The sequence below is a fragment of the Aquarana catesbeiana genome, linkage group LG06 (genome assembly GCF_042186555.1).
Source record: "Aquarana catesbeiana isolate 2022-GZ linkage group LG06, ASM4218655v1, whole genome shotgun sequence".
Taxonomy (NCBI): Eukaryota; Metazoa; Chordata; class Amphibia; order Anura; family Ranidae; genus Aquarana; species Aquarana catesbeiana.
In genome coordinates, this window is record NC_133329.1 from 303208285 (window position 1) to 303225640 (window position 17356).

At 42.9% G+C, this 17356-nt stretch overlaps 1 protein-coding gene across 1 annotated transcript in view; it reads left to right on the top strand.

Moving 5' to 3' along the window:
* SPAG16 (sperm associated antigen 16) overlaps positions 1-17356 on the top strand; it is a 1492162-nt gene that overhangs the window by 97045 nt on the left and 1377761 nt on the right. Inside the window, exon 5 of the mRNA XM_073633573.1 lies at positions 1762-1899. Coding sequence (XP_073489674.1) covers positions 1762-1899 — 138 coding nt within the window. The remainder of the gene's footprint in view (positions 1-1761; positions 1900-17356) is intronic.

The window sequence follows — 17356 nt, forward strand, 5'->3', positions numbered from 1 at the left end:
CTTAGGTTTTTTCACCTTAATGCATCCTATGCATTAAGGTGAAAAAACACCTGGCATTGACCGGCCCCCCAGCCCCCCCCCCCATTGTTCATTTTATTTACCTGAGCCCTGGAATTTCCCATGGCGGAGATGCGCTGTTCCTCGGCCCGGGGTTCTCGGCTCTTGATTGGATAGATTGATAGTAGCGCAGACATTGGCTCCTGCTGCTGTCAATCAAATCCAATGATGTGGGCACCGGGGGGGCGGAGCCGAGTCCTACATTCGGCATCCATAGATGGACTCGGTAGCGTGCCCGCAAAGGTAACACCCCGGAAGAGGGCTTCTCCTAGGGGGTTATCTGATAAGAAGAGCAGCCACGAGAGCCGCTGAGGGACCCCAGAAGTCAAGCATTGGGGGCACTCTGTGCAAAACGTACTGCCCAGTGGAGATAAGTATGATATGTTTATTTATTTAAAAGAAAAAAAAAAAAAAAAAAAAAAACAAGCTTTACAATCACTTTAACCTCAGCAGATGACTCTCTAAGGGCTCAATCCCATCTGATGCATTTTGATACATTTTGTAGTGGTTTCCAGAACAGGCCAAAATGCTTGAGCTTTAGACAATGGCACCAAAAAGCTCTGAAGGCTGTGTTCTGAGCATGTTGACATGCAGATTGAAATTCAAGTAAATTCCAATAGCGTCTTTCTAAAATAAAGCATACAAAACACAATAAGGTTGATTTACTAAAGGCATAGAACCTTCACTTGGCAAAGTGAAGTAAAGTAAATTTGTTTTCTCCTTGAACACCCAACCACGTGCAAGAAAAATCCAATAAAATTTTATTTTGCACTAGCATGATTGGTTGAGTGGAATGAACGCAGTTGAATTTTATTTGCCAAGCTTAGTGAACATCCAGTTTGAGTGACTTATGTCATCACATGATAAATAAGCCAGCTCTTCAATTTACAGCTCATATTTACTGCCAGGATATGGGTTTGAATGAAAAAAAAATGACCATCCCTTTGCCACGAAGCAGGCCCATGACGCTCTGCATTCACAATATTTTCTTCAGTCTCTTGGATTGAGTGATGCTGGCATCATTAAACCTGGAAGACTGAAGACATCTTCTAGTGGAAAAGTATTATTGCAGGATCAGCTCCAGGCTGAAGATGGGAATTGCAGCCTGAGCTTTTAGAAAAAAAAAAAAAAAAACTAACCCAGGGTTGAACTTGGAGAAAATAGAAAACTTGTAGCAGCCCCGATCCTTTTCTTTTTGGGTCCCCCACTGGCAGTCCTGGCTTCTCCCCTCTGCTGAATGCCCCCAATAGCAAGCCCCTTGCTATGGGAGCACTCGAGCAGGCTCACTCCCGAGCTGTGCTGTGTGTGTCCATTCTCTCTGTCCCGCACTCTTCTCATTGGCTCACTGGCTGTGATTGACAGCAGCGATGGCTCCCACTGCTGTGTGAGCCAATGAGGAGAGAGACCCCAGAGATCCACTGCTCTTATGCACATCGCTGGATCGAGATGGCATTCAGATAAGTATAGGGGGAGGGGGAGCTGGGTGGGGAGGGAGCGGCACCCAGGTTTTTTACCTTCATGTATAGAATGCAATACGGTAAAAAAACATGAGCCTTTAGAACCACTTTAAATGCATTGAACCTCCACAGTTATTTTGTCAGTCAAGGTAATGATTGTTTAATATTTCAAACCCCAGGTGTTATGACTCACAACAATTGTTTAGTTGTCATACAATATAATTAGACTTGCTTGTAAATCTTCCAGGTATGAAATGATGCAGAAAGGTCTCCTCCAGCCAGAAGCTGTTGGTTTCGTCCCAGATGTCTATGCTCACAACCAGATGTTGGATACCGAGATAAAGAGTTTAAAAAAAGAAGTAGAGACGTACAAGCTGGCTGCAAGGTACAGTAATGCTGTTCACATTTTTTGGACCACCGCAAACCGCTCCTAAATAAAGTCCAGTGTTATCTTCAGCAGAATGCCAAAATCCATTTGCCCAAAACAAAAGGAAATAAAACACAAGTCTTTATTTATGCCCAGTGTCTAATTAAAATATTAAGCAAGTAGAGGAACAATGCAAGCTATGCAATTCAGCAAGATGATAAATCTGAAGAAATCCTGCTTGTAAATACTAATATAAGACAGTACTAATTCTTGCTTAGAATATACTGTTCATCACTTACTGGTGCAACTCTGCATAGAAACAAATCCGCTTCCAGGTTTTTTTTTTTTTTTTTTTTTTTATCAAAGCTTAATTGAACAAACTGAAGTTAGAAGCTGATTGGCTATCATGCACAGCTGCACCAGGTTTTGCACTCTCCAATTTTAGTAAGTCAACCCCTCTGTCAGCAGTGGGTTGCACTATGGCTCTTTCACAGTATTGTGCTAATAAAATATAACTGTTATGCACGTTGATGCAGTGTAGTGCCATTCATTTTGCCTTGTGGAAAGCGCAAAGCATGGCAGTTCACTTGCATGCAGTAAGCTGCCAAAAAAAAGCGTTTGATTTTTTTTTTTCTGCCCCGAAAAACACCCCACTATGTTAGCCTATATGTCCATGCACACATAGGTGTTTGGAGGCAGGGGCATTTAGGGGCAGAAATATGAATGCATCAAAAGTGCATGCAGGAGAGGAAAATTTAGGCAGAAAAACACCCAACGCGTGTAAATGCGTGTAAACACTAGGCTTGTTTATTGCTTGAGCATTCATTGTCAGTGGCCAGAATATATAACAAAAACTCTTGATGTGCCTGAACTTGGCTTTAGGCGCATTTTGCTGCTTTTCATCTGTCAGGAGAAGGGTGTTCAGAAGAGCCTAGTGTGCATAAGGCCTGATTGTGTTTTGGTGTATTAGACAGTCAAATGAATGAGCTGCCTTTAACGCAACACACATTTAATGTGCAACATAATCCATGTCAACGCTGTGGGAAGTCGCTTCAGGTATGTTGCTGTTAAATACTTGCCATGCACTTGCTAACTTTGAATTCTTAAGGTATTTGCCCACTTGAGTAGCCAATTTCCCACCCAAGAGTTCTCACCATCACATAGAACACAATCCAGTGTTTTCAGACTGCTTGCTTTAGAGTTGCCCAGCTTGGGCTAAACTGACTGCCTGCCTGTTCAAACACCATCTCACTGTGTATCACAATGACTCACTAATGATTCATCAGACAACTGGTCTTGTCAAAGCTGCTGTGTCTCAGACTTGGACACATTCCCTGCTTCCTGCAGCATATTGCTCTCCTGGCAAAGAGAGGGCCCTGTCTAGCTACACTGATTCCATTTTCTGAATCAACACTCACTTGACAGTGAATCTCAAACCTGCTCATACACCCTTTAACTGCTAAGCCAGTCATTACCGGAACTTTCCAAAATGACAGAGCGCTAGTCTGTTACAACATGTATGCACTAATGCTGAACAATAGTGTTAATGGACCCTAGGTGTAGAGGAGCACCTTGACTTGACCAGAAAGGGTGTGGCTAGTATATCATGCTCCTTGGTTGCATTTGTAGGGTTGCCTTCCTCAATTTCAAGACTAATTGACGTACTAATTTAAAGTACTAAATATACAGATAAGAGTGTGCAGTCTTTAAACAAGTTGTGATCAGGAAAAGTGCATACAGGTTAAACTGTGTCCGGCATTAGAGTCATAATGTGGGCAAAGGTTGTAATAACTTTAAGAATCAGGTATTGAAGTTCAAAAGCACTGCAAAATAATTTGTATTTTTGTACATATCAGTAAAATCCATCTCTTTGAGTACATCACGGGACACACAGCAGGTTATAAATCACTGACTATCTGAGTTATCCACCACCTATAGGTGAATGGATACTGGCAGAAGAAACAGAGAAGAAGTTCCCCTATATATCCCCTCCCACTCAGGAAGCTCCTCGGTTTTGCAGCAAGCAGTAAACCCCCAGAACGAGGAGGGGGACCTCTGTGCCCCTTGATGTACTGAAAGAAATTGATTTTACATGTACAAATATCCAATTTTCTTTTTGGACATCAAGGAGTACAGAGCAGGCTATACATTATGACTACCTGCTGGGATGTCCCAAAGCCATGCACATGAGGAGAGGCAGACTCATTAGTCACCGCTAGGCCCCAAAGAAAGTACTTCACAGCCTGCAAAACACTGCAGCCAAAAGCAACATCTTCGGCAGCCTATATGTCCACATGGTAAAACCTTGCAAAGGTGTGCACCAAAGACCAGGTTGCAGGCCTTGCAAATCTAAGCCACTGATGCCTGGTCACAGATAGCCCTAAAGGCCCCCACACTTAGTAGGATGTGCCTTTACCTGAAAAGGCAGAGTCTTATGCCCCGTACACACGGTCAGATTTTCCAACGGAAAAAGTGTCATCGGATTGTGTTGTCGGAAATTCCAATCATGTGTGGGCTCCATCTGACTTTTTCTGTCGGAATTTCTGACACACAAAGTTTGAGAGCAGGATATAAAATTTTCCGACAACAAAATCCGATCGCTTAAATTCCAATCGTGTGTACACAAATCCGACGTACAAAGTGCCACGCATGCTCAGAATAAATTAAGAGCCGAAAGTTATTGGCTATTGCCCCGTTTTATAGTCCCGACGTACGTGTTTTACGCCACCGCGTTCAGAACGATCGGATTTTCCAACAACTTTGTGCGACTGTGTGTATGCAAGACAAGTTTGAGCCAGCATCCATGGATTTTGTTGTGGAATGTCCGATCGTGTGTACAGGGCATTACTCTTCAGGCCATAGGCTTTGGCAGTAAGCCGCCGGATCCACTGTGAAATAGACCAACTGTCTGATTGCCATGGACTTTGTCAAATACGCCTTGACAGCACGAACCACATTTAATGTGTGCAGGGTTTTTTTCTTCCAGTGATTGTGGACTGGGAAAAAAGGTAAGATAATATCTTGATTCATATGAAAACTTGAACCTACGTTTGGCAAGAACGACAGATGAGGATGTGGTACCACCTTGTCACGGAGAAGAACTAAACAGTTCTGCCAATTTGAAGATTCTCCTTGTCTAAGTGACCAATACCAAAAAAAAACACCTTTCTAGTCAGTAGGACTAACAAAATCTTACGAATTGGCTCAAAGGGTGTTTTTTGCAAAACAGACAAAACTAAATTTAAGTCACATGGAGATTTAACAGGCAGAACCATACAGGTTACCCCCTGAACAAAAGTGCTAACCAATAAATACTAAGGAATAGTAGGCTGGTAACCCCACTCAGCTGTGAGGACAGACCTGCAACAATACATAGCAATGTGCAACAACCCTTCTCCCTCCTGGTGGACCACCCACCTTTCCCAGCAGCAATTGGAAGCCAGCTCTGTGCCCCTTAGGTGATATATTCAACAGATGTAGCTGCCTGGCAGCCAAGCATGTATGGAAGGATGATGGCTTCATATGTCTAAGCAAGATGGCTGCCGACTCCGCCCCCCCATGATGTATTTCCATTTCTGCACATGCCCGCAGAACACTTAATTTCAGCTGCTATCAGTGGCTTCACAATAAAAACACACCCTTAACCGTGGCACACAGCAAAGACTTTACCCCAGCACCTGTGCTTTTAGCTGCAACCAGCTCAGGGATGAAGATAGAACAGGCACAGGGAATGTAAGATCTGTCCACCACTGCCCCTAGAGACCACAACTGGAAAGACACATTAAGCAGCTTAACGTGTGATCCCCAGCAAGGGTTCCAACGCCACAGGATCCTGGCCTTAGACATGGATCCAACCTTTGCCCATTGCCACAGGTCATGTCACACCTGACCTTCAAGGACTCCATCCCCCTTTCCTTCAGGGTCCCCTGCCCTGAGCCTGTACAGCATCCACTGGAAATGCCTCAGTAAAAAAAAAACTGCACATGGTCCAGCGCCAAATGGTCGCATTACAGGCACTCCCCGCAGAAACGTCCATCCATTGTAGTGAAACCTGGGTGTCCCAGCTGTAGGAATGGATCTAGCCAATCAATCTCCTGATCCCTGCTGAAATCATTTGAGAATCTGGTAACCTTACACAGAGAACTAAACTGCAGTGACCTTTACCATTAAGACACTGGCAAATAACTGAGCTGCTTCTTGAGTGGGAGGAGTTATATGTGGGTGAATTCCTGTCTGTTTTTTTTTCTGCCAGTGTCCATTCACCTATAGATGGTGCATAACCCAAGTAGACATGATTTTATAGCCTGCTGTTTGTCCTGTGTTATACGAAAAAGAAATTGGGCAGAAGCTTTTTGCTAAGGCAATGTATTCGTTGAGCAAACCTTTTTCATTTAGAGCCTGTGACATCAATAAGAAACTGCAGGGTGCCTGTAGTATGTAATGAAGGCTGCTAGATGGCACAAAGAGCATAGCCAAGGGAAATCTGTCTATAGAGGACATACTGGGTCCAGAAGAACAGGAAAGTCAACCACGTGTTGGTAAATTGCCAGCAAGTTTGGCCTCCGTTCACACCAAATATGACTTTGAAATGGCGCTACTTCAGTTTGATTTCAAAGCCGTAGGTCAGTGCGATTTTATGTGCAGCTTGCCAACATTTGTGCAATTTCATGCACAGATGTCAATGCAAGTTACACATGAAATTGACAAAAATAGTGTAGGAACCTTTTTCAAATCGGTGCAAGTCGGAGTCGCACCGATTTTAAACAGTTCCATAGGCACAAATTGGTGTGCGACTTGTCATGCGATTTTAAACCGTCTAATCACATGACAAATCACACTGGGGCAAATGGGGGCTAATACATAAACTAATTTCTACACCGTGTTGATAAACATATATTTTCTAGCATATGAACTAAAGAAAACATAAATCAAGGTACCTGTGGAAACTGCAGGTACTGTGACGAAAACCCCAAACCATCTGTATGAGCTGCACTTCTCACTGCTGAGAATGTCAAAAACCCTCTTTTACACACCGCTGCTTTCATATCCTTTTATTATATCTTAACTGAACAACACCCACTGTAGCTGTGCATATCTTTTCTCCTCTTATTGGGAAGAAATACCATTATTGGAAGAATGAAAACACAAATCTAATGTATTTAAAAGGTCTGAAAATGATTGCTCTGCTCATAACTTTATGTGTTCTTTAGAATGCCCATTACTTAATCTAGAAAATAGCTTCTCATTAGCTTTCATTTTCAGATTTTAGATTTTCAGCATGAAGCTTTTCTGAAAGCTGAATCACAAGAAAAATCCTCCAGTATATCTGCTGCAATGAAATATTCATAAAGTTGCTTCCTTCAATATTTCTTTTCATGGGGGAATATTTATCACTTTTAATAAAGTATAACCTGTGTCTGTAGGGTGGGTGGAAATTGGTAACTGAGCGGAAGCTTTAATACAGCAAAGTGAAATTTAATGCTTATTTGTTATACAATTAGAAGCCAGTTGAAGAGTTTATAAAGCTTTACTATCATTTTCTTTATTTTTCACTCCTGTTGTTAATTTTTTTTACATTAAAAAATTAATTATTTTTTTTTTAATTTTAAATTCCTACAAGATGTTGATTTTATTGTTCTCTAAAAGGGATATCCATTTTTTTTTCCTAGCATGGTGTCAGGCAGCTCAAGCGAAATTGATCTGCCCACTTTTCATTCCCAGGGATTGGCAGCAAGAATAACGTTTATAATATCTTTCACAAAAATGTAAGCAGGTGCACTGGTAGGATGCTAAGGGGCATGCCTTGTGTGACATGGCAAATGGTGGGCTTAACCACAGTGTGAAAAATGCTTTAAAGCATGTAATCTCCTCCTCAAAATAACCCCTAGCAGCATTTATAATAATCTGTATGGGGCTTAATTATATTTCCTAAAATTTGTGGCTTGTTAAAAGATCATACAGACACTAAATAGCATTACAACATGCCAGGCAATCTAGTAACAATTATAACAAACTTTTTGTGCTAAAACGCTAACACTAATACCCCCTGAATTTAAAGGGCAACTCCACTTTTGTGGAAAAAAAAAAATTGTATATGAAAAAAATATATAGCATATACAATTGCGACACAAGCCATATTGCAATTGAATGTTATTAAAACTTACCTTTCCTTTTCAATCTGCAGCTCTGTAATTTTCTGTAAAATGCAATATGGCTACATGGAGGTGTTGTGTACACAGAATGTGTACAGAAAGCCCCCCAGAATTTCCTGCTTGTGTGATTGGCTCACTGATTTTACCAAAAGTCTACACTAAGATACAAGTCAGATTTCAGGCATCCCCTGCAGCAATAATGTCATTTTTGGTGAGATACTCCCAATAGGAAATCACGTCTAAAGGGATGCAGGCACTGCGGTTTTCATCATTAGAGCCCTGCAGGTGCAGCAGCTGGTTAATAAGAAACCAATCCCATTAGATTGCCTTACCACATGGACACAGACAAACACACAGGGATTTCTTCAAAATAACAAAGGGTAGGAATGTGCAACAAAGTTTGTTAAAATCCTTGCAATGTAAATAGATCACCCAGAGGGGGATTTTTTGCTCAACAAAAGTGAAGTTACTCTTTAATGCGTAATTGACAGCTCCCTAACTGTTACTTTTTAAATAGTTTCAAGCCATCTTGATACACAAATTAAATTTATTTTTATTAATGCGGCGCTTTACAAAAAAACTAAAAACAAAAAAAAAAATAAACTTCTCACTACCAAATAAAGACTTTCAGTTTATATTCCAAGCTCTAATGTACCAAAATCAATGTAACATTACTCCTATGTGGTACAGAAACAAAACACAATTCTTTAGGTTTCTTTCACATGGAGCAGAGTCCACTCTGCCACTCTGATCAGCAGGGGATCCGTGAGCAGATCCTTTGCTAAATCTGAATCGAACAGGACAAATTTCAGTTTTTTTGGCATCCGTGACCATTGTGCCTGGCAGACATAGGTGGACCCCTGACTGCTCTATGGGTGTAAGGGTACTCATCAAGGCCGAGATGCTGAGAGCGGCTCCCCTTACAGCTGAGCGCACTTTACCCCTGGAAGTGGTACAGAGGGTATAGGGCACAAAGAGGCATGGGTCACCAGCAGGTAGATAGTACCTGAGTGAAGATCTCTAGCAGAGCTGGTACACCGTGCAGTGATAGACTTGGCACCAATCTGAAGTAAGAAGCCCGGCTGGGACTCTGACCCAACAGATCCAGAAGTAGAGACTGGGGATGAGTCCTTGGAGAAGGCCGGGGGTCAAACACAGGAAGTCCAGCAGAAGCAAGTTTTTAATACAAGCCGTTCATACACAGGAAGCAGGCAGAGTAGAGAAGTCCTTTTAAACAAGCTGGAGTCAAGTACTGGAGAAGATCAGAGCAAGTCAGGGTCAATCTGGATCACAACATGTAAACACCCTTTAGCAAAACTTGAGACAGGAACACAGGAAGCTGAGAGGCAAACCAGCAATTAGACAAGGGGCTGGGCAGCCTTTTATAGGCCAGCAAGGGGGTTACACCTTATGTGCGCTTGCCTGCGTTGTTCCTGCGCTGTCACGCTGTATCGCGCACCTGCGTGCGCCTTTCTGTTTGTATTGCGCACCCGCATGCACCGGATCGCCATTGTACTGCGCATGCTTACGGTAAAGCGCTGATACTGGCAAGTCCGGCTTCTGCTATTACTCTGATGATGGGCCGCAGGGTATAAACAGACGTGTTTTAGATCCATGAACATGGAAAAGAACCTAGTCTTTTTCAGTTTTTTTTTTTTTTTTTTTTTCTTTTTGGACCTGGAAGGACTCCAAAGTATTGGGATGTAAATGGACACAAGTCTGTTTACATCCGACTGTCCATAGGGCTATCTGGAGCTTCCATGAAGGTCTGCCTGAAACATTGACATTGTACACTTTTTTGGTACCATTGACATTTATACAGTCATCAAAGTTAAAAATAGCCACTGATTACTGTATAATTGTCACTGGCAGGGTAGGGGTTAACACTAGGGGGCGATCAAGAGGTTAAGTGTTCCCTAGGGAGGTATTGCTAACTGTGGGGGGAGTGGACTGTCAGGGAGTAGAGAGAGATTGCTGTTCCTGATCACTAGGAACAGCATATCTCGCAGTCGCAGGCCACGCGCCTTGGCTGTGGCAGCGCGTGCGCGCCCCCCTAGAGCTCTTGAGGTGGCTGACGTACCCCTACGGCGATTCGCACAGCTGTGCCAACCTGCTACAGTATAATGGCTGCGGCTGGTCAGCAAGCGGTTAAAAACTAAAATTGTGTCTATTGGGGATGTATTAGCATCTTGTGACAAGGCAATCGGTAAAAAAAATGACTTTTTAGTGTTTAAATTATATTCAGAAACCGTTGTAGAAGGGAAAACTCTAAGGTTATTTACCCATGAGTCATCAACCCGAAAATGAATAATTAGAAAAAAGAACTTAACAAAACTGGGTGGTCTAGGATGGCTCATTGATAATGAAAACAACCATAATTATTAAAATCCTAATTTTTTTTTCAAAACCGCATAAAAAAAACTATCAAGGAGTAAAAAGACAGAATACACTGTGTATCATAACAGGGAAAGATTCTTTTCACATATTTATATTCAATTGTCACATATTACAGGGTCAACATGTTTTGCGGTCACAAGTCATTTCCCTGTTGTATGATACACAATAAATTCTGTCTTTTTACTCCTTGATAGTTTTTTTTTATGCTGTTTTGAATAAATGTAAAGTTACTGAATGCTATGTATTTTTTCTCTTGGATAGGACACACTACTTTGCTGTCAAGATATCTAGGTACTGAGGAAGCGCATAAATGTGAAACGCGTCAACCTCTTTGAATAATTAATCAAATACATGTCTGTTGCTATATCGCATAGCGTATTTTGTCCAATGAGAGCATATTTTCTTGTTTTTATCAATATTTTTTTTTTTTTTTTTTTTGTAATAAATACTGTTTTACTATATTGATGTGCCCATTCCTTCTCCTGGTACCAGGAAAGTCCTATACATGCAGTTCTTTTCTTTTTTTTAGTTGAATAAATTAAGATTTTAATAATTATGGTTGTTTTAATTACCAATGAGCCAAGCTAGACCACCCAGTTTTGTTTGTTCTTTTTCTAATTACTTTTTACTGTTGATGTTTTCACTTGGTCTAGGCTAAAGAGCAGCTATCGAAGGACTCAAGTAAATGCAAAATCATTCAGACCTGACTTGTTTTACAATTTTTAAAGGATAAGATTGCCTGGGTGTAGGTCTGCTTCATGAAGGTGGTCATGGACCTCATGCAACTTTTAATCCTTATTAGCTGTCTTCTTTTCCACTAGGTGTCAAGATCAGTGTTGAGACAGGTATACAGACATTTTTATCATAATGGGCAATTATTGCTTTGCCTGTGGGTACCTTCAGATGTGAGCAGACAAGGGCCCTAAAAGAAATTGACAAAAAAGCTAACAGGGATAAAAACATGGGATGCAAACAGTAACACGTTGCTAAGGGCAAATCGGCAGATGAATCGAACTTTGTGCTGGTCCTTCAAATCAGCCTGGCTAGAAGTACTAGAGAAAATGAGGAGTACTGAACCACACCGCTTTGCTCCCCTGGAGTTGCCATGTGAAGTGCTGCTAGATCAGTAAATTACTGGCACTGTCATTTTATGGGATTTGACAGACTAAAAACAAAGAAACAAATTTGTAGCCTGAAAAGGTGGTGTATTTTAAAGTGGTTGTGAACCTTGGTTATAGAATTTGAGCAAAGCACGTGTATCTGTAGTATTTACTTATCTCTCCCCAAAGCTCTAAGTTTCGTTTCTCGCTGGTGCTTTGTTCCTCTGTATTCCTCTGATGTTTTCCTGACACATGAGATAAATTTGTTTCAGAAGGAGAGAGAGGCAGTGTTCCAAACAGAGCTAGTATATTCGCAACACTATTCTTTTGCTGTGTAGCGAGGAGTGTGGGCCTTTCTTCCAATCAGCTCTTACACTGTTACTGCAGTCTCTCCACCCTCTGCCCTTGACAGATGTAGAAAGATTTTTAACACAGTCTGCACTTTTGAAAGGGGTGTAGAGTGGGGAAGAGTGCAGATAAACAAGTCAAATTTTTGTTTCATCTCCGTGTATTATCTGAGGCTGTTCACTTCACTGGGTATACAGTATGTGAGGGTTTACAACCATTTTAAGTTGTTTCTGTCCCTGTATTTGATGTATAAGCATCCTGTATAAAAAAAGTACATATAAAATGTGCAGCTTTACTAATCCATTTTTAGACCTGTATTGAGAAAAAAAATCTGATTGGCTTCTCCAGGCAATATGACATTTTTTCTTTTTAGCATGTTTTTCTTGGCAGGCCGAACATCCAAACACAGGTGATCTTGATATTGTAAGAATAAATTGTGCCAGAGGCTAAGTTCACACTGCTGCAACATACGCTCCGACTTTGGGAGCACATGTCACATGACTTGTATAAATCAATGGTTCCCTATGAGAGCCGTCTTAACTGGTCCGACACAAGTCTATTCAATATCCTTGAAGTCGGATCATCATAACAAAGCTTTTGTTCACCCAAAAAAAAAAAAAAAGGATCCTGTCCCTTTTAAAGAATGTTATACAGCACAGTGCTTGTTGTGCTGTGTAATTTAGCCCACTGTAACACCTGTAGTACCTGGCTAATCCTGCCAGTTTCTACCTTCCCCTATGTAAACTGACCATGGTTAATCATGGCTGCTGAGCCCTGACACTGTGGTCAGTTTACGTGCCTCCATCATCCGCTCTCTTCTCTGTCATCCTCTGTGCTCCTGTGTCCTCCTCCCCCCTCCCCTCCCTGCCTATCTGTCCCTGTGTCAGTGCCCGCCCCCTCCGCTCCTGCTGCTCTCATAACTGTTAAAACTTTATATAAGCCCCTCTGTTTCCTAATAGCAAGTGCACCTGTCTGTGTGCTTTATTTAAAAAAATGCCTTCTTTACCGGATTTCACAGCAGTTCCCCACGATCAAGTGACCGGCCAGCTCACTCCTCCTCTCATTCGACGTCAGCAGGGGAATCTTGGCCACACCCACTGCATCTGTCAGCCGGGCAGAGGTGACGTGATTGCAAGGAACCGCTGTGAAATACGATAAAAGACGGGAGTACTTGTTATTAGGACATAGAGGGGCTTATATAAAGTTATATAAGTGGGTTAACAACCACTTTAACTGATCCGACTTTGGCATGCAACTTATGCTCAGAGGATCTTGGAGGCGAACCCCACGACACAAGTAAAAAAAAAAAGGCATGGCATCCGCCCCAATCTTGAGGGGAATGCCCACGCCAAAAAAAAAAAAATGGCGATGGGCCCCCCAAAATCCATACAAGGCCCTTATCCGAGCACACAGCCTGGCAGATCAGGAAATGGACAAGCGAGCACCCCCCCTCTTGGGCCATACCAGGCCACAAGCCTTCAACATGGGAGGGGGTAGGAGCCCCCAACCCAAAGCGCCTTGTCCCCATGTTGATGGGGTCAAGGACCTCTTCCCGACAACCGTGGGTGGTGGTTGTCGGGGTCTGCAGGTGGGGGGCTAATCGGAATCAGGGGGGGCCCCCAGATCCCGGCCCCCCACCCTTTGTGAAGAAATCGGAGGGAGAAGACAAGCTGCAGTGCCTTTAATAAAGGACTTTGTCAAAAACCTGTGTACTGGTTTTATTTATTTTTGACATCTTTTTTTTGGGTGAATGAGTAGGGGTACAATACCCCCTACTCATTCACATAGGGTGAGGGGCCGTGGTCTAGGGGGCCCTCCTTATTCAAGGGGGGCCTCCAGATTCTGATAAGCCCCTGCCCGCAGACCTCGACAAACACCGCTCTCAGGGTTGTCAAGAAGAGGCCCTTGTCCCCATCAACACATGGGGACAAGGTGCTTTGAGGCGGGGGCAGAGCCCCCCTGCCCCATAGCACACAACCCCCTATGTTATGGGCATGTGGCCTGGTATGGTCCAGGAGGGGGGGTGCTCGCTCGTCTCCCCCCTTTCCTGACCTGCCGGGCATGCGTGGGGGTTCCCCTTAAAATCCATACCAGACAAGAGTCCCCTCCTCCAAGATTCATACCAGAATCAAAAGGCCTGGTATTGTCAGATTGACGTTGCATGGAAGTCGTAGAGCAAAGTCGGAGTGGAAGTCGTCCGACCTCCATGTCGTACCAGTGTGAACCCGGCCTTAATACCAGAGACATTGATATTGCATAATGCACAGCATCAAGAAGTTTACCTTATTGCAGTTTTAAAGGGATGGTTCACCTGTACAAAAAAACTGCTTATGCAGGTAAGGAGCTTTTGTAGAATAAAACAAACTGTGCAGCTCTGACTGAAGATAAATAATACCCTTGCTATAGGTGTAGGCCATTTACATACCTTATTAAGCCTGACTGGAACTCTCCTACCCTGTTTCCCCGAAAATAAGACCTAGCGTGATTGTCGGTGATGGCTGCAATATAAGCCCTACCCCCCTAATAAGCCCTAGTTAAAGTCCTTGTAGGTATTATTTTCAGGGTAGGGCTTATTTTTGGGGAAACAGGGTAGGGCTTATTTGGGGGGTAGGCCTTATATTGCAGCCATCACAGACAATCACGCTAGGTCTTATTTTGGGGGAAACAGGGTAGGATGTTGCTAAGTGAGGCCTAGTCATCACTGCTCACCCCCACCACTACAGGAGTGAGCTCTTTCTCTGATTCACCCCCCCCCCCCACATACACTTTGACTCCCCTGATGCAGTAGTGCTGAGCTCAGCATTCGAGAGCTCACTCCTGAAGGTAAGCAGTGATGACTAGGCCTCACTTAGCAATGTCCTGGGGGTACTTAGCAATGTCCTGGGAGTATTTCAGTCAGACTTCATAAGGTATGTAAATGGCCTACACCTATAGCAAGCTCAGTATTCAACTTTAGTCAGAGCTTGCACAGATCTACAGATGTCCCTTATCTGCATTGGCAGTTTTGTGGTAAAAGTGAACTATCCCTTTAAGTTTTATCTTGCATTCCCTTTTATAAAACTATCTGGTAACACTTATTCATTGACCTTTAGAAAAGTCTTTGGTAACCACTAAATGACAGTTTTAAGCTTTACACTCAACGTGTATACTGTGGATTTATTTTTATATTTTATTTAAGATTGCAACAAGATAGATTCTGAGCTGATACTGTCAAATGAACACTCAATTTGCTTTTTTTTTTTTTTTTTTTTTTTACTCTGTGGATTTACCGTTTTACTTTAGTAATAGACCTTTTAAGATTACATAATATAAACACAATTTTTTTAACTTTTAGCATTCAAGTTTCTAGTTTTGGTGCTTGTTCTTGTTTCAGATCTGCGCTATAGCCGAATGACGGCTACAGCGCGGATCTGCTTTGCTGGGAGGCCAATAGACGTCCTCCACTTTGCACGCTCCCCATGTGCCCCCTGCAGGGCATGTGCTGTGATCACTGAGTCAGATCGGAGTAAGCAGGTCGATCCCAGCCCCTTACCACGTGATCAGCTGTCGGCCAATGACAGCTGATCATGTGATGTAAACAGAAGATCGGTAATCTTTTTTTTTCTTCTCACGCTGATAGCCTGAGTAGAAAAACAAGCCGATCACCAACTTCCGTTGAAGGGACATCGTTCCCGAAGAGGAAGAGGCAAAGCCGCCTCATATGTGCCCACCAGTGCCGCCTGCCAGTGCCACCTGCTAGTGCCATGAATCAGTGCCCACAGTACATAAGTGCCAGAAATCAGTGCCACCTACCAATGCCCACCAGTGGTGCCAGTCAGTCCCTCATCGGTGCCACCTAGCAGTGCTGCCTATCAGTGTCACTTACCAGTGTCGATCACTGCCACCCATCAGTGCCAGCTATCAGTGCCACCTATCAATGCCCTTCAGTGCTGCCCATCAGTGTCACCTTTCAGTGCCCACCAGTGCCACCTCATCAGTGCCCACCAGTGCCGCCTTATTGGTGCCGCCTTATCAGTGCCCATCAATGCAGCCTATCGGTGCCCATCAGTGCATCCTATCAGTGCCCATCAGTGTAGCCTCATCAGCGTACATCAATGAAGGAGAAAAATTACCAGTTTGCAAAATTTAATAACAAATATAAAACCAGTTTTGTACTTTTTTTTTTTTTTTTTTAATTTCGGTCTTTTTTAATTTTAACAAAAAATAAAAAACCCAGAGGTGATCAAATGCCACCAAAAGAAAGCTCTATTTGTGGGGAAAAAAATGATAAAAATTTCATTTGGGTACAGTGTTGTATGATCACGCAATTGTCATTCAAAGAGTGACAGTGCTAAAAGCTGAAAATTGGTCTGGGCAGGAGGGGGGTTTAGGTGCTCAGTAAGCAAGTGGTTAAAAATGCCTAGTATTGTATTGCAGACTTAAAGTCTAACTCCAGCCACATCAATTTTTTATTGATTTTTAATCTTTAGTTTTGTACCATAAAACTGTCCTTTTTTTTTTTTTTTCTCAGATGCTCTCTACGCTTTGCTAAAAGCTTCTGATATGCACAAGGAAGGTACTTGCTGCATCAGAAGAGTCTATGGATAACACCATTTCTGGTGTTGGGTCTTTGATCCTTCAGTCTGCTGTGGAAATCAAAGAGCGCAGCAAAAACATCATCACTGTGCTGGGCTTTGTGGATGGCACAGCAGATTGAGGGGAGTGGAGACACAACCACAGAATTGGTGCTTCTCATACTCCTTTGCCCATATACCTTTCCAATGCAGTGGCGAGCTGGAAGTGTGCCTCTCATATCAAGAGCTTTTAGCAGAGTTTTGATAGATTATAAACTATCAACAGTCTTCATGTGCAAATTAAAGATTAAAAAAAAATACAATTGCTGTATGCTAACCTGTGCCTGGAGCTGTCCTTTAAATTATTTTTACGGTGGAATAAGAACATTTATTCGATTTAAGAAGAAGTACAGCCAAAGCTCGTTTGACTGTACTCCTCTTGTAGATCACAGGAGTGCAGTTTGTTCAGCACTCCTGTGACTCGTTTTTAGCAGACATCGGGCTGAAGCCCGCTGTCGGGTGTTGTCACCGAGGCGGTCCAGGCTCCGGAAGGATAACGACCAAATGGTCAGGATCCGCCCCCATGCCTGGACCGGCACACGGCTCAGCCTCTTAGCGAGCTACTGAGAGGCTAAGCCAACCACTCCTGTCCCCTCCACAGCCCAGTTCTCCAGTGAGCACAGGTGGGCAGAGCAGAGGGCTGTGAGAACAGAGCGATCGTCAGTGTTCGATCATTCAGTTCTCAGTGTTAGAGCCAGTGGGGGACAGATGCAGCACCTAGGTAAGTATATGAATCTGCAAAAACCCAAAACCCATACTTCTCTTTTAGCTTTTGTTTTGCATACCATAAACAATAGCAGACATAAAACATACCGGTACATTTGTTTTAAGCAGGGAAGGCTTGGAACCCTGTCAGTTTTATTGC